Source organism: Scomber scombrus, chromosome 10, assembly GCF_963691925.1.
Source record: "Scomber scombrus chromosome 10, fScoSco1.1, whole genome shotgun sequence".
Taxonomy (NCBI): Eukaryota; Metazoa; Chordata; class Actinopteri; order Scombriformes; family Scombridae; genus Scomber; species Scomber scombrus.
In genome coordinates, this window is record NC_084979.1 from 19,780,639 (window position 1) to 19,799,304 (window position 18,666).

The 18,666-nt window shown below is 39.0% G+C and overlaps 1 protein-coding gene across 1 annotated transcript; it reads right to left on the bottom strand.

The window, feature by feature from the left end:
• Positions 1 to 3,720: 3,720 nt before the first annotated feature.
• Positions 3,721 to 17,148, bottom strand: dag1 (dystroglycan 1). Its single transcript, XM_062427595.1, has 3 exons — positions 16,897 to 17,148; positions 8,871 to 9,434; positions 3,721 to 7,633 (listed from the first exon to the last, which is right to left on the bottom strand). The coding sequence occupies exons 2-3, from the start codon at positions 9,291 to 9,293 to the stop codon at positions 5,324 to 5,326; spliced, it is 2,733 nt and encodes a 910-aa protein (XP_062283579.1). The 5' UTR covers positions 9,294 to 9,434; positions 16,897 to 17,148; the 3' UTR covers positions 3,721 to 5,323.
• Between the last annotated feature and the right edge of the window lie 1,518 nt (positions 17,149 to 18,666).

Below are 18,666 nucleotides of genomic sequence, written 5' to 3' on the forward strand. Positions count from 1 at the left end.
TCCTTGACAATTATGCCTCATCGTTAGGCTTTTATTATTATTGTTGTTGTTGTTGTTATTATTATTGTTGTTATTATTAGCACCAACGTGTTTTCAGCCTCATGGAACACAGAGTGCCTTTCTTGGGATTTGGGCATGTAATGATGCTGTGGTGCTGCCCACCATCATAGCCTTCTGCTATTTCCAATGTTGAGTCGCAGATCACCTTGCTGCCTCCTCAAGCACTTGGGTGCATATAAAGACTGATTAGTTTTTTCTTTTTTAATCAAGAGAAAAGTTTGTGTCAATAATACTGTGCAGCAGAAATAATTACCCTCCTGTTTGCAATGAGAGTTTGGCCTGGCACTGCTATGGGCCTAATTAGAATTTGGTATGACCCCAGGAATTATAAACACGCTTACAAAACAGCGGTTTTGATTAGTGCTGTGCCAGTGTTTGAAATAACAAAGATACAGCAGGTGATGCATCAACACTAAATATGGATATATATGTAGTAATCTGTGCAGCAATTTCAACCAATTATGAAGCAAATCATTTGTGTTCAACTGTATTTTTTTCAAGCACTTTTTCCCCCCCAGACATTGACAGTGGTGATAAAGGTGCAATGGATGAGATGTGGGGTTTTGTGAGTAGGGATGTGTGGTTTTGTGAGTAGGGCTGCACAGCATCCACAACAGCAGGTTTTCAAGTGCACTGCATTAAACACATCAATGGCTGAAAGGTCTATTCCTCCTAAAGGTTTTCATGAGGTTATACATTTTTCATCACATACATTAACTTTCATTCTCAATGCATTATTAATATGAGAGAGAGAGAGAGAGAGAGAGAGAGAGAGAGAGAGAGAGAGAGAGAGAGAGAGAGAGAGAGAGAGAGAGAGAGAGAGAGAGAGAGAGAGAGAGAGAGAGTGTGTGTGTGTGTGTGTGTTGGGGGGGGGGGGGGGGGGGGGTTGTGATAGATTGGCAGGGTATAAAATAGCCTCAACTCCACATTTTGATACAACCTTATTACCTACGACTGACCACTATTATTGATTATCTCAACTCCATTTGTAGATTCATAGTACTCAACTGCTGCAGTAGCAATTAAATGATCCCACATGGAGAGAATTAATAGACAGGATATGTCTACATAAAGTAGATGTGCATTGAGAAAAGTACATTAGGTTGCGTACTTTTGCAGAGAATCGTCACTTTGTTTCAAGTCCTATGCAGCCTGTGAAGTTTAGACATTAAAACTAGCTATTAGAAGTGCATGCAAACTAACAAACTTTCTATTAACAAGGTCCAATTTGAAAAATACTTATAAAGGTACACAGTGTTAAAACACTTACAGGAAGACATAACAACCCTTCATTAAGTTTGTGTATTTTTTTCCCTTCTCCCAACATAAACCACACAGACCTGCTGTCAACTGCCAGAATTGCAAAACCTGAAAATGTAGCTTCTGTCTCTCAGTGGCCAGAAACATCTTCAGGGACATGTTGTGTCTGTCTCTGTGAGCCAAAGGTGTCAAACAGAAGCTCCCAGAGGCCATCCTTCCCGCAGCTGTATGCGGGTGTTATGTGTTTTTCAGAAAGTCTAGAAAATATAATGGCATGAATCAGATAGTCTACAACCTTTTTAATGACAACCACCTGGCAGACAAAAATCATATTTTGTGCAAAAAGAATAGTAAGTAAAAGTAATATTTATATCATCCATCTATGTTTAAATTGATAAGCCAAACGTTATGTGTGAATTGGCTGCTTTTTGGAAGAATGATCCTACCTCCCTTTCGTCATTTATGTTGCCCTACATCCCTGCCGGTTACCATTGTCTTGTCATTATTTTATTATTTTGCTTGCACTCCACACCATGTAGACATGGTCTCAAGCCTGTAAAAACCTGGAATTGTGTCTTGTTTGAGCAACAAGGGGTGACATGTCAGCAGTCTGTATATTTCTTGCAGCATTTGCTGTATTTTATCTCACAGTCAGTGTTTGCAGGAAGCAGAGCTTTTAAGTTTGGTGTCACTGATAGCTTCTGTAAATGAGTCAGTCGCCCACAGTTAGATTGTTGGTAGCTAATTGATAAATGATTGCAACATTTAATTTGCAACATAACCCACCTCATTATTACCAATTATGTGTTATAATATCTAAGACCGAGCAAATGAGAGCAGGGCAGGTAACAACTACAGCATTGACAATCAAGAAATAAAAGATTTTGTTCCTCAGATTAATGGACAGAGCATATTCTACATAAAGCCTTAGACTTGTATGCACAATGAGGTTTACTTCTGTGACATTTTTCACCTATTTGCAATAAATCATGTTCTAGAAAATCAGTCTGGATATGATCAGTGATTTTGTGGGAGCTGAAAGGTACAAAACTAAGAACTTGATTAATTAATGATAAAGCACTACTCACCAAGTGTACAACATTATCAAAATTACATCAAAAAGCTTTCAGTTAAAGGATTTTGTTCTAGGTAAGAACAAATCAAAATGCCATGCATTTCAATTTGTACTGAAAATGTACATTTGTCAAGGCAGCGTGGGTCTGCAACATGTCACCAACCAATGAAACTGTTTTTGACCTCTTTCGAATAAGCCATCATAACACAAGCTCTACACTAAAGATTTTGAGAGCAGATATTAGTCATCGTTATTGATATTTCTCCATGAGATGTAGGAGCAGAGAGCCAAAAAAAGATTAACTGCCCACCTAAATGCCACAGAAAAGGAGCACTTCTCTTAAAATATCACACTGTCTCACCGGGACTGCCCGCTGTGTATTTGGTTTATTGCAACAAAGAGTGTGTGGCTCACGCTATAGACAAAACCAGCCAACCGTTGGAGGCTATTTCTATAAACTCCGTCGAGAACGTGGCAACACACAGTAAAGCAACGCTACAAAATGCCACAGGTTCTATGTAACAGTGTCATGCACTGTAGATTCACACATTTGATGATAAATAAATTTGAAAAGCAATGTAGGTTTAGTTGAAGTTATTTCAAGCTTGTTTATCAAACCTTCAAAATACTAACCTTAATATATTTCACGGTTTGCACTTAATTCTAAAAATGGAGTAAAGAGTTTACATCGTTGAGACTAGGGTCGTGTGTGTAGTTTCATACAATCTAAACTAAGACAACAACAATTTATTATAGTAATTATCAATTAATCTGCTGATTACGGTCTTGATTTTTCTATAAAATATCAGATACCATTGAAAAATGCCTGTCCACAGCCCAAGGCGATGTCTTCAAATGTCTTGTTATGTCTGACGAACAGTCCCAAATCGCCAAAATATTCAATATACACTCATTTAAAAACACAAAAACAGCAAATCTTTACATTTGAGAAACTGGAACCAGAAAATATTAGGTATTTTTGTTTAAGGACTGACTTAAATGATTATTCGATCATCACAATAGCTACCAAATAATTTTCTGTCAATTGACTGACAATTATTCAAATCAATGCCAATAGTCGTGTAAAAGATGGCGCAATTTTCTTATGCAATTATTATATTTTCATCATGCATCTTAACCATGTACATAAAAATACATAATATAAAGACACTGAATTTACTGTGCATTGTATTCTAGTTGATCTGGTATTGTAAGTAGTGTTTATCAGGTCTTCAGTACTCATACAACTCTAGAAAACATACTGGAAGAACCAAAACCCAGTTCCAACTTCCAAAAAAAAAAAAAAACACCATTAAAAAGAGACTTTACACCATCTTTGAGGCTTTACAAATAGTATTACATTTTATTAATATATTTTCATAAAACAAGTTTAAGACTGTATCAAAAACTCAGTAAAAACATTAGATTTTTAACCATTTTTTCTTATGGTGATATCAGGTATGAAATGTACATAATTCACATATTGTAGTGGTTTCTTTGTTCCCCATCATACTGAGATAATGCATTATTATTTTTTGTGATGGGTAGGTAAACGTTCTTTTGTACCCTCGCAAACTATAAAGTTGTTGTTTTTTCATGATTGTGACCATAAATCTAGACATACAATTAAAAAATAAAATTATTTCCCACTCTGGCCCTCCCTTTTCCCGACTAGGTTTACTGATAAAACACTAACATTATGGAGTTCTTTAATTTCACAGGCACACAATTATGTACATCCCCATGTCCCCATGCCTCATTTGAACTGACAACAGGCAGTGCACTAAACATAACAGTGCAACTCTGAGCCCCCCTCCCACCCCTCACACTAACAAAACCAACTGAATATAAGACAGTGGATCCACCTCATTGATTATGTTGCAATTCTCATCCTGCTGTGAACCACAGCATACCACTGGCCTCTTCTTTACGGTTGTAGCAACCCCACAAAATTTGCCTTGTGACCGCTGTCATCACCTTGGCAACAGCTAATCCAGTCATCTCATAGGCAGGTTCAGTGGCACACGTTTAAAAGAAAAACAGAAAAGAGAAAAGAAGCCATTATTTGTTTTGTAACTTAATTAGGCTACATCTACAACAGGCGTGATCAGTGTAATGTCCTTTGTGATCAAGTACCAGAGGAATCTCAGTTATGTGGCAAGTTCAAGGATACAAAAAGAATAGTTTTTTTCCTTCATACTGGACTACCACCTACTGCGTTCAATTCTGCGCAAGACACATAGTGCAAGGTTTAACAAGAATTTGCATAAGTGCAAGGTTTGCATGTTATTGTCAAGAGGGAGCAAAGCATAGAAGAGAACAGGAAAAGATCTAATAAAACAAACAGATTTCTTTGTAAATAAAGTGTTTCATGCTTTCAGTTTGGCTTTTTGTATTTCATTCCCCTCTAGAAATAACAGGTGCAAAATCTTAGTAAACCTAGCCAAAAGACATAAGAGTGATATGGAACTCAAAGATTAACATTGTGAGGGAGAGCCTCAAGTCTGTTGTCATGGTGACATCTACTTAAAGGCCCCGTGGGCTTCAGTCTTTCCTGCGTCTTTATTATTTTCTATACAATAGAAATAGTACGTCATTGAAGATACAACTGACTCTTCTTGGCAAAAAAAAAAAAGACAAATAAGAATATGCAAGAAGTCAAAAGCAGATCTGAAGGACAACAATATTAAAAAAAAAAAAAAAAAAGAGTGCTGGAATTACAAACTGTTCCCCGTCCATTTGCCCTGTGCCAGTAGTAGAATTGATACAGTGTCTTATCCGTGATGGTCAAATATATGAGTATGGTTGCCTGCTCCTCTACAAAGTCAAAGCCGTTTCATTGAACACATGTAAAATTACTCCTGTAGTAGTTTTCAACAAGCATCCCTACATTGCACCTGCTTTCCAAACTGAAAGCACGTGTGAGCGTTAGGGAGGCACATAAGGAGGTGGTGACCTGTATGAGGTCATGTTTTTGGGGCGAGAGCCTTTGCCCTCTATGGGGACAGTAAATGGTGGTGGAGGCTGGTAAGGAGGGGCATTAGGATCATCATCTTGATAAACAGAATACTCCTCCAGCAGATCCTGGTTGAGCAGGGTACTGTGGGGGCCTGCCATGTTAGGGTACTCTGGAGGGGGAAGCGGGGGCTTTTCCTCCTGAAGGATAAGAGGGATGCTGGAGGACGGGGGTGACTTGGAATCATCCAACTCATCTGCAAATATAATGGGGACTCCTTTCTTGATGAAAGTGGCCTGCTCTTCTATGGTCATCTTCCCTTTGCGCTTCTTACGGTAACACACCATAGCAATGATCCCTGCTATTAGTAGCAAGGCTGCTACCACCACAGCAGGGATGACTGTGTGTAAGTACACATCATCCTTGGTCCTGCGCCCTGTCCCAGGTGAAGGTGTAGCAGTAGGAAGAACAGGCTCTGGCACCTCTCCTGGTGGAATGAAGATGTAGCTTTGACATTTATTTGTGCCACGAATGGATATATTAATAGGTTTGAATTCAGGCTCCATGGCTTTGATGAAAGCCAGTTTAGGCGTGCCTTGGGTGTCAGAGATCTTGCTGCTGAGCATTGTGATCTGGTCCTTTGGACAAGGACTCTGCTGGAGACTGTTATTGGTCCATTCTACCACTATAGAGCCCCTAGTGATGCTTCTTAGGGTTACTGTGCTGCTGTTTCTATCACCAAGGGCATAAGCCAATTTTTTGGTCAAAAGAATCTTTTTATGGACATCATCGCTTAAAGATTTAGGGTCACCATGGAAACGAGCAGCAAATACAACTGATGGTTTGTCATTAGTCGACCAGCGGTTGACACGAACCTCAAATGCATCCATTATGCTCCTCCCACCCTTATCAGTGGCTAACATGAAGTACTCATGTTTCCCCTCGTGCTGCTCCTCTGGGAGTCCGTACAACAGCTGGATGGTGCTGTTGAACTGGATCCAAGATGTTTCACTCACTGCTTCTTTGGGGGTCTGCTTCAAAGTCAAACGTAGTTTGTCAGTCGTACCATCCTCTTTGTCAAAGAATGTATCAGGAGGAATCTTAACCTCGAAGTACGTGCCAACCCATGCATTCACCTGATCAATAGCATTTCGGATCTCTGGGTTTTTATTCACGTCTGGAGCCAAAGAGAGAGGAGTGGTGCGTTTGGGTGGTTTAGCTGTGGTGGACTTCGGTTCCCGGGGAGCTGGGGTGGAGGATTTGATTTTTTTGGGTTTCTTTGTGGAAGAGGGTTTGGGCCTTTTGGTGGTGCTTGGTGGTGTTGGAGAAGCAGTGGCCTCCACAAATGTAGGTCGGGTCATGGTAGGCTGGATAGGGATGGTGCTTGTAGTTCCTAGCACCCTGGTGGGTTGGGGAGGTCCAAAGACAGGTGTGTGGGCTATCTGATCTCTGACCCTCATAGTGGGCTTCACTGGAAGAGGCAAAGGACCTCGGACAGGGGGTGCAGAGTTGTCTGTTGCTGGTGCAATGGAGGGTGAAGTTGGGGTAGGAATAACACGTACAGGGGGCTCTGGGTGAGTAGTTGGAGGAAGCAGGGAGGGCACTGGAGTAGGAGTATTGTACAATTGCCGTCTGACCCGTTTCACTCCATGGGGCTTTTTGTTGACAATGTGCCACCCAACCACAGGGTATCCCAGCCTGGCTGACATGGTCCCATCCTTGGCTGAAGATTGGACGCTGCTAATGTCAGGAATACTGCTCTGGTCCAGAGCACATCCAAGTTTCCATGACAGTAGGGCCCCATTTTCCACCACCTTCTTAGCATTGCCTGGCCCCGCCATGAAAGCAGACATGTCAAATAAGCGGTTGTTGACAACAGGGACCACCCTCATGTGCTCTAACGGCACATGTGAGAATTTTCTCATAATGCCCAGTAAGTTGACTCTCTGTTCAGCAACCATCTTTGTCAAGTCAGCATCCAGTATGACTGTGAGGACAGTGACAGTGTCCTCAGAGCCACAGGTGAAAGGTTGGAGGCCGCTGCTATCCGACTGTAGGGTGAGTAGGGCTGGTTCAGAGTCTGCCCGCTCTTCTGGGTATACCTCAATAGAGAAGACCGTGCTGGGAAACACTTGGCTGCCAGTCTTCTCAATTATCTCCTCTCCAGACACCAAGATATGATACACACCTTTATCCTGCTCCAGGGCTAAGCCTCTCAGAATGCAGCTATCTTTGTCCCAATATAGCCAGGAGGGTAAAGTGTTCTTTCCCATCTCAGTGAGCTACAGGAGGAAATACAGAACATTAATATTTAATACTATAAGGATACTTCTGAAATATAAGTGGAGTACAAAAAGGCAAACTCATTAGGTATTTCATTAAGTAAATAAAATAATAACCAATGAGCATGACACATTTCCAGGACCTAAGTGATATCTAAAAATCACTTAGCATGTATAGGAGCAGTAGCAGTTGTGAAGTTGCAACCAGTAGATTTTGGGTATTCTTTTTTGAGAAACTACTTCAACAGTGAATGAATTATCAAAATGACCATTTGTATGTAATTATCTGGTTTAAAATTGAAGTTGCAAGAGAAACAGTAACTTTGAAAAAAATCACTCAGAGAAACGGTAACCAGAAAAACAAACACAGACCTAGAGTAAAAAACAGAATAGCTTTCACTATCTCTCTAACCCCCATCCCACCCACTCCAATTTCCATTCCGTTTATCAAATCTTGCCAAATATGAACAGGAAGCAGAGTGAGCTTCTATTCATAATAACTATGAGTCATCACTCTTCATTTTGAGTTATTACTGTATGATAGGATATCATTCTGCATCCCAACTTGGGCCAATAATAATCTCATCTCATTCATAAGTCTGACTGGAACAAATTGCACCAGTCAGCTTCAATCAGCAGTTGAAAACTGTTCAAAACTGAAAGGATAAATACAATATATTATGTATGTCTACTGAGACAGAACAAATACTTTGGTCAAAGTGGCCACTGTAGTTTCCACTGGTGAAAAAGACCAATAAAATATTAACATATAACATATTTTTACAACATTTACAACAGCACACATCTTCAGGGATACCCATTTTTAATTGTTTTCACATTCCTAAACATCTATTACACATTTGTAAATTATAGCTAAGGCAATGATGTTTTCAGTTTAGTACACCATTCTGTTTTGAATAGAAATTATCAGCTTTCAGAGCTTTATTCAGTACACCTAAACATCCTGGTTAGAGAGAAAATGTTTCCTGAGACAGTCTAAGGTGAACCTTCAGTTGTGTACTCACATGATGCACTGAGCGTGGTCCGTGCAAACAAATAAAATGTCCCAGAAGTGCTATTCTCATTGAGTGCTTAATAAGAATAGCATTAATTAAATATCTTTATTCGAGATAAAATGCAATAAATAATACTACCAACACTTTAATATTACGTTATGACGGACTACATGGCAACATTTCCCACATAAAATCTTCAGATTTATGTTTAGTGTACTTACATGAACATTACAGCTTGCATTGGCAGGTCCTGGTGGAACCTTCAGCTGAAACACCTGGCCCACGATTGCCGAGGAGTCAGGGATGCCAGTGTGCACACCCCCACTCTTTGCAGAGGAATCTGGGATAGCTGTAGGTGGCCCTTCACCAACTGAGGATGCAGCAGCCTGGAGCTCCGAGAGTACAGAGGACTGCATGGACGCCTCTAGTTCAACAGAAATCATCTCAACCAGTGTCTCTTGCTGTTCTGGTGCAGCACCCCGGGCCATGGTCACCAGAAGCCCTATTACCAGGGAGATAGTCCTGCTCGAAAGAAGCCTGCTCCTCCCAGCATTCCCACAGCTCATATCTCTCCGTTTATAGTGCATAGCAAGAGGCCTTTGGGCTGCCCAACAGATGTCTATGAACAACTGATGAGGCCACATGCAATGAAATCAGTCTGATGATATGCTTGTGGGTCAGATTTCCTAGTTATTGGCTATGCTCACAGACGGTGCTTTTTCTTTGTAGTCCCCTGTGATCCATAGGAGATCTTTGGCAGCCTGTTAGACAGCCATGTCAGGCAGCTACAAGAAGAAAAAAACAAAAAGAACAAACATGAGTGTGACAAAGCGACAAATAGAAAAAAGTAGCATCAGTGCAAACATACAAGTCGTATTACTGCTGAACAAAAAGCTCCTGCTAATACAAAGTCATAACACTCTGAGCTCCCCACCCCAATACTAACAACAGTTTGTATATTACATACTAAAACTGCAAAATATGAATTTAACAGTGCAGCGCCAAAGTTTTAAAAACCTGATACTGCAACTTACTTTTTCTGAGTCCAAATTTAATTCTTATTTACTATAGAGTACTTTACTGTCTGCCATTTTATTTGAGCATCCAAATTCATGTACATTTATGTACAATAATACAAGAACCTCAAAATTTCCCCAATAGAACAAAAGAAAAAGTAATGTTCATGACATGTCCGCTACTGTCTGCTAGCAATCCCACAATGCAATCTACCACATTTATATAAACGAAAATAAATAAGATGGGCGACACAACACACGTCAGTGTAAGTGTCCAAAAATCCAATTTACTGTTCACAGTACAGTAAACTATTGAGTGTCTATTACATAGGGACTGATAAATGAGTGAACGAGGGAGTTATTTCACACAGTGTTTTGTCTCCCACCATAATTTATAACCAAGGCAATATTTAGAATAAATCACAGTAGAAAGACCTGCTAAAAACACTAATCTCAAAGACTTATGCAATTTTATCAACGTTAAGGTAAATATAGTCTACGACTACTGAAATAAAGTGCAATGAAGTTGTATGGTTATTTGTGCCAGAATCCATTATACACTTGTAGTTTCACAGTAATAAACATCATTTAAAAAAGGACAGTTGATCTCCCACTGATCTTCACTTCTCTGTCATGGCATTTTCAGTAATAGCGATTCTCATGAGATGCATTTGTGTCAAAGGTTGTTTGTCTTGGTTGTAAGTTTTAATTAGGTGCCCTGGGGGTTGGGAATTATGAGTCTCTATTGTGCTGACCCAGCCAACCCCAATCCTGTAGCACTCAGAAACAGGCAGAGGAGGGTCAGCTAGTTGCCTGGAATCCTAATGTCTGACTGGCACAAGATTGTGACGTCAACGTATACGCCTCGAAATATTGCCTGTTTCAAACTCCTCCAAACCACAAAGGAGAAGACTTCTTACAGGAGGGTCGAATTAAAATACATGTAATTCATAGACTCTTAGCTTAGAATCTAAACCATGAAATCAATCGATCCCCCTTAAAATGTTTTATTCTGTTTGAACTAACGCCTGCAATATCTGTATGAATCATAAGAAGTTAGAGGTTTAATGACACGTATATTCATCCCAAACTGTCACGGTATGAATGTTACGGTTCAGTGCATGCAGACGGACAAAAGATTATGCTCCATGATCCAAACAATCACTGTCAAAATAGTTTAATAATCCACTTAGTCCAACGTGCGGAACAAAGTTCCACCTGGAACCTTCTGGCAGCACTCAACTTAGCTATAGCATGCTAATGGGTGTATGTTGTATGCCAGTTTAGCCAAGGTAGTCTGGTTACCCTGGTTACCCTGTAGTGTTGCTGCTATCAGAATGACGAATGAGAGGCGCTTGAGTTCAACACTATTATAAAAAAAATGCTCCGTTATCTCCAATAGTGAGATGATACCACCACGTCTCCCCTTCCCACTCCCCTCTTTGTGATGGTCGTCTTTCCACTCCACCTTTGAGTAAAGCCGTTCAGAATAACGATGATTACTGACGTGGTCAGACAGCGCGATGTAAGAACCCGTTCTGAGAGAGAAAAATGCAGTTAAAAAAGTATAAAAGTAAAAGTTGTGGTTTGGTCCCTGTGACAATTTTTTTTTTTTTTTAAATCTAACCTTCATTTAATTAGGAAGCCCCTTGAGATTGAAATCTCTTTTCCGAGGGAAACCTGACCATGACAGCACACAAAAAACTATAAAAGACACTGTATTATGGTCCAATGTCACATTACATGAGAGATATTTCAACAAATTAAATTAAATGTGAAGAATGAACACTCTTGAAATTTTGGATGAATATGCGTCAAATATATTTCCGTTTTTGTATATTCTGGGTCACATTAGGGAAAGCTATCACATTTCAGGCTAAAAGAAAAAAATATTTTTATCTATCGGATGCAAAAATGGGTCAAATTTGACCCTGAACAGTATGTAAGGGTTAACATGGCTTTAAATGTTCCATATATTATGTTATATTGTCACCATTAGATTATTATTATTATTCAGATTATTATTGTGTAACTAGCATGTTACTGTTGTAGCTGCTGGAGGTGGAGCTTGTTTAAACTACTTTATATACAGTTAGACCGTAAATCATCATAACACAGCCGTCAGCAGGTGTCCTGAGTCCTTGCAGGATACAGAAAGTTTGTTTTCCTTTTTCCACTGCAGCACAACTAAACTGTTTTAGTAATAGTTTTGGTCAATGAGCCATTGTTGGATGTTTACATTTTTCAAAACAGGCCAAAATGTTATTTTCTACCTTTTTCCCCCTTTTGTACCAAAATTGTACAAAACCATGACCCCAAAACCGAAGTACATACCAAACTGTGGATTTTGTGTATGGTTACAGCCCTACAAACGACAATAAGATAAGGCTGCTCTGCAATGGGACAGGGATTTCACAGGACCCAACATAAATGTTCACAAAATAAACATACATTACATGATATAAAAGAAACTAATGCCTGGCCTCATTGTTTTGGCGTGTGGTGTGATTTTAGTCTATATTAGTTTAATCAACCATGCAAAGCACATGCATGGTCCTCCAGGTAAATATATACCTAAAGCACAAGCTAATAAAGCCAAACTTCAGAGTGCTTTGGTTGGTTTGGTTGGCCTTCTTTAACCCTCACATACTGTTCATATTCTGACTCATAATTAGTTTCTACACCAATTCACATCCATTAATTGGGGTCACTATTTTATGGTCCAGGAGAACATTTTATATAATATGAAGAATACAACCTGTTTGAATGCTGATTTTTTTTTTTAAATAAATACAGGTCAAATTTGTACATTTGTGTATACAAAAATGTGTATCAGCTGCACAAAAATTATGCATTTTATTTCCATTTTTGTATACTGTGGGTCACATTAGCAAAAGTCTAGCTAAAAGAAATGTGTATATGGTGGTTTTTACAACTCTCAAATAAAAAATAAAAAAACAACAAAAAAATAAGGGGCAAAACAGTATGTAAGGGTTAAAGACTAGACACAATTGGTTACATTTTGTTAAAATTTTGAAAAAACAACATTAAGCAGAATTACCATCCAAATCAAAATCCTGACAATAACATCGCCTGGTTCTAACGTCTGACATTCAAAACATCTGGTTTGCATCTGTTTTTTAGGAAACTTTCATCAACTTATCTGAAAAATGAGGACACAATTTATAACATTTTTATTCCCTTTTAGTTCCCATTGTCGGAAAGGTTGTTTTTTTTTTGGTTTACTATTTAATACGGCTTGTTTAAAATTCATGTAGTTAGAAAAGGTGGCTGATAAAACTGTTGGCCAACTGTATTTTCTATGCTGGGTGGTCCTGAAAGATTTTCAGTGATGAACACTGTTGCAGGTAGGACTGATCCGGCTCTCTGTGGGGACCAGCAGGAACAGTTGGAAACCCTGCAGATGCTGTGCAGACCTCTATTCAGAAGCTCAGACAGGTGTCAAAGATAAAAAGCTGAAATAAAATTGATCAAAATGTCCCTAAACCTTTAACCATAATACCAGAGTGTCAGTGCCCATATCATGTTACATAATCCTTTCAAAAAGATTTCAAAGACCTCAGTTGTGGCAATTTTGTCCAACAAGGCTTAAATTTACTGGACTGACAAAACAGCTCTGAACAACATAACCTGCAGCGGCTGCGTGGTGACTTTATAATTTCTATAAAGCCAAAGCTGAAACATATTGAAAAGATTGGACATTTTATTCTTATTTTACCGAGGATAAGTACGCCTTTGTATAGGTGTACTGCACTACTATGAATCGGGCAGTTTAAATAATCGCTAACCTTTTTGACAAATAAATATTCAGCCTTCGATTAACCTGTCAAATTCCTACCTAACAAAATTCAAACAAACAAGATAAAACTTTGGTTTCTATGGATTCAAGTATGATCCCTCTCCTCCACTCCTTTTTACAACAGCTACACACATTTTTCCAATCTGACCATATAACTGTAATGATCCTGGTACTCGAGATAGGTCAACTCATTGCTTTTGCTTTTAAAGATCTATGATTCATCGTCAGACAAAACCTTCATTTAAAAAGGTGGCTTCAATAGTCAGTAAATTATTTACTATTAGTGGCTAAAACACACAAAACAGAAAACAACTGAAACCATATTAAGTTATCTATGTATATGACTTTCTGGGTACATAAGGCATTATTATTTACTGCTGTTCCATGGCTAGCAGTAACAGAGTGCAATGTTTCTGGCACAGATGTACACTGTTATGACTAGACTGCCAGCTGGGAAAACTATAACATACAATCGGTTCACATCCACAGGGCTCCTGTTACCCTCCAGCATCCTGAATGTACAGTACATTGAAATGCTGGATGGACGTTACGAAAAGAAAAAATATTTCAAGCATAAAGAAAAGGCACACAAAGTCAATCTGGTACATGAGTGAAAAAAACATAGTGACAGACTGCTTATCAGTTCTGCTAACTTGACACTCCTACTTGCAAATAAACAGACAACTGAGTCATATCCCACCTAACCCATTAACAGGGCTGAAACATGCACCTTTATCTGGGATCTTTATCTACTGAGTCAGTTGAGTGAGATTTGCTCCCCACGACAGCCACCCCTCCTCTTTCTACACACCCCATGGCTCGAGACAAAAAGCACTAATAGACTTAAAGGCACAAGGCCATGCAATGATACAGGATCTTCAAAAGACCTAAAAAAAAAAGCAAACTGAGTATGAAGACAAAAACGTATTGCTTGAATAATCTATCCATTTGTGTTTGAATGTAAAACACAAACATTAACATGAAAATAAGTTTTGCCCATAGGCTCAACTTAATTCAGAATGAACACTTACACCTCACCTCAGGCTGTTGCCACACACAAGAAAAAAAAAAGAAGCAACATCTGAGCATCAAAGTGAGCTCTCCACAATGTGGCCTAGATTCTACCATGATCTCATTTCACAGCGTGTGAGTAATTCAAAAACCCGATTCAAACATCTCATTAAGAAATGTAAAACGTTTTAATATGTTGATTTGCAGTCTTCTAACATGCCATTCAAATGAACAACAAAAACAATATTAATATAATCCATAATAGTTAAGTGATTGAGATGAGTAAACCTCAACATTTGAAGAAAAGGCCAAGATTTAAAACATGGTTTAAGAAGAGTACAGATAAAGCAATATTACCTGTAGTTGAGAGAATTGGCTTTTATATGCTTTGAGTATAGCATGAATAATTTTCACTCTGCCTATAAATGGTCTAAGAATAGAGCACACATTCAAAGTCTAGTTTTGGAAAAACAAAACCTGCCTTAATCACATTTCTCATTCCTCATAGAGGGGATAATTATTCCTCGTTGTTATCCTCCTGACAATTTCTTTACAACAGCATTGGGGCTTACTTAAATATGTGAGAAATAAAAACCCCAGCGCTAAAATAAAGGCTATATAAAAGTGTTACTAACAGGGGGCTGATAATAATACATGGTGTGCATTTTCCAGCTGTGTATACACCACAACTCGAAACCTCACTTTCTAGGACAAAACCCTTTTTATTGATTGTCAACAGTACAATGACACAGACCTTAAGTGTGGGAGATTTCAGCCCATTTCACTGAGGCCTGCACTACTGTGGAAGAGGGGGGCAGTTTACAACCATAGTATCCATGCTGTCTGTAATGCTGTCTGTAGTTGAACAGTAGTTAAATCTTGAAAACCATCAAAAATAATTAGGGCACCGATGCACAGTGGCACTCAGGGCCAATTGAATTGACGTACCACATCCAGCAGCCTCTCCATAGTGCATGAGCTGAATAACAAACATATCCACAAGACAAGCTTGCTTTGCAATTGGATGTCTTCCCTTGTGTTGCCCCTCGTACACTATTCAAATAAAAGTAATGCAATATGTGGAGCAAAGAACACAAACTTGTGAACCTGGCATGTTGACCTGATACTGTAGCAACTCGTTTAAAACGCTACAGGAAAACTGGACTACTGTCAAAACCCGGTTTTCACTTCTGTGTATATTTTTATGAACATTTGGTGTAATTTATATCCTTGAGGAAAGGTAAAGTTTCAAGTGTTAAACAATGGTAACGTCAAATCTCAGTAAAGCTCTCCAACAAGTGACACTATGTGAAAATTAGCTGCTGTTGTGATGTATTGTGATGATTTTCACAACCTAACAAGCTAACGATTGATTCCTGCTTGCAACACATGTTTAAGTCTTTATATTGCAGTATTTGACACACACCACGTGAGATTAAAGCAAAGCTACTGGACCTTCTGTAACATTAAAAACAAAAATGCTTTGAAAATCCACGCTAACTAACACTAACTTAGGCTAAATCCAGCCCTTCCCAAATAATTCCCCTAACCATTACACGGTGGTTTGATGGCAGCACATGTCGCTTTGTTGCTTTATCAAAAAACAAACATCGGTATTGTAATTACAACCATGATTAATAGGATTGTCATGAATTTGTGCCAGCCTTTCAGTCACTATATTTTAGCTAGTTGGGTGACTAAAGCCCACAGTTAGCATCCGGGCCCGTTTTCAGCTATGCATGAGGCCTTTTTTTTAATAAACGATATAACGCCACCTTACAACCTTGATAAATCATTTAGCAGCCCACACTAGATTAACTCTATCTTTATGAAGGGGGGTTATTATTCCTTGACATTGCGTTTAATATGTTAAAACTACTAATCCTATACATATATAATAAGAGTGCTTCCCCGAGCATCTGCCCGTCGCTAACGCAGAGATGCACCTGTTTTATTCTAGGCGAGCTGCTGCTGCTGCTGGGACAAGCACCACACAACCTGCCTGCCTCTCTCTCTCTATTACCGCTAACGTCAGATAATCCCGGCAGCATTACTAATACTGTAAATAAAATTTAAAAAAGCTCGCTGCTTGGTGGGTATCCTACAGCAGCGCTACGTGAGCTAATTTAGCCCCCCCATCACTTTCAAAGTCGACTGGACGGAGCGATGATAGCCGCCGAGTGTGGCTAACTATAACAAGCTAACACCGAAAGAGAGAGAGGAGAGTGGAAGAGAGAGATAGAGAGAGTGAGTATGCTGATGGCAAACATAGCTTGGTTACCTGTCCTGTCAGGGGACGGGTGCCCGTGCTAATTCTGTTAATGAGCCGAGTAAGCAGGGTAGCGTTTTTTAAGGACGCTACAGGCTGAGACAGCGACAAAAGCCAAAACTCAAACTGACCTTGTTAGCGAGCTAACGTTAGCTAACTCGCGCCGTAATGTCTCCTCTTCTACCCGGAGAGCGCCGCGGAGTCTTCTCAAATGCCATTAAACATGCGCTCACCCCTTAACGCCACAGATATGTAGTTGGTAGGGTGTGTGAGCACATTGAAGGCAACAGATATATCTCTCCAGTTTGGTCAGTGTACAGATAGTTCTCTCCTCTGTATCATAATTATCTCGGTAACTAACTACTCCTCCCTTGCTGCCTCTATCCTCCTCGCAGACAGGTCTACAGGTTGAGGCCAGTCGTGTGTGCGTGTATGTGTGTGTGCACCCGTATGACTCCGCCTCCGCCTTTGATTTGGAGACGTGCAGGTGAAACGATGCACTGGTGCACACACTTACATTAGGCTGAGTAAATGCAGTGTGTTGATGGGTACGTTTAAATCATTTCGCAAATTATAAAGCGCTGTATTTGATGATCATGATCACGCATCCCCACGCATTTTATTCCAACCTGAGCGAGGCAATTACTTATTCTTGAGCTGACTGTCATGATGACAATTAGTGAAGTGAAAGGTGGGAGCTGGGGTAGCTATTTAGCCTGCAAAGTTAATACACAGTGAATATTACTGTTCAGTGTGTCTACTTGTCTTCAGGCTCCTACAGCTTACTAGAAGGCTGCATAATAGCTCTGGGATAAACATTCAACACCATTTATTAGTTGTAAATAGTAAAGAATAATACTATGTAGGATTATACTTTGCAACATTTTTGGACCTTGAAATCATTAGCATCATATATTCATTTTAAGGATGTAAAGATGCTCAGACTACATTTCTCAACATTTTGATAATGAAAAAGCTGCCACAGTTTACTTTGGTTTATGCAGGAAACGATGTTGGTCTTATAATCATATTTCGGGGATAAGACAAATAGATAGAAACAAATGCATAACATTTAATATATTTGCTTCCTCCTCCTGTGACTTTGCTTAGCAACTATCTGCCAACAGTCAAGGCCAGGTCCTTCAGGGCTTTGTCTTCTGTCTTGCATGAAGATAACTTACATAAAATTCAACTAATTAGTTCTATTTGCTGCAACATGTAGTACAAAGATTTACAGACATAATCATAATTTATCACACCTGAAAATTGAAAGCTTAAACCTAAAAGTTTAGGTCTATGTATTGGTCCCTTCATCACATCTGAAATGACTTTACAGAGAATTGGCTTATGTTTTAAAAAAAACACAAAAAAAACAATACCCCAGCACAGGATAGAATGATGAAATATTATGCAACAAAGAGGATTAAACTAAGCAAAAAATACACAATAATATTTTGGATTGACATAAATGGCGAAAAGTTATTCCATAACTTAACCATATAGCCTTTTTTGCATCAATGAGGACAGGGAAATGTAAGTGTAATGTGTCCCTATTAAAAACCCTGATGCTTTGACCAGCACTTATGACAGTGGCTTTTCCCTTTTTAAGTACTTAAATACATCATGAAGGGATGTCTCTGTGCTTTATATTATCTCCCACAGGGTTTATTGTAAAAGCAAAATAGTAAAATATATTAATCATAGATAGTGGAAGAAGTAGTCTGTTCAGATCCTTTAAGTAAAAGTATCAAATATAGTGATGTAAAAAATACTCCATTAAAAGTAAAAGTCCTGCATGGAAAATCTTACTCAAATAAAAGTTGAGCAGCAAAATGTATAACAGTAAAAGTACTCGTTTATATTTCAATAAAAAAATATGGCATCATTTTATTATTAATACT

Coding starts and splice junctions, on each gene's coding strand:
- dag1 (XM_062427595.1), bottom strand. CDS start 9,293: ATGTGGCCTCATCAGTTGTTCATAGACATCTGTTGGGCAGCCCAAAGG. Junction 7,634..8,870: donor ATGCAAGCTGTAATGTTCAT/GTAAGTACACTA, acceptor TTCCTCCTGTAG/CTCACTGAGATGGGAAAGAA.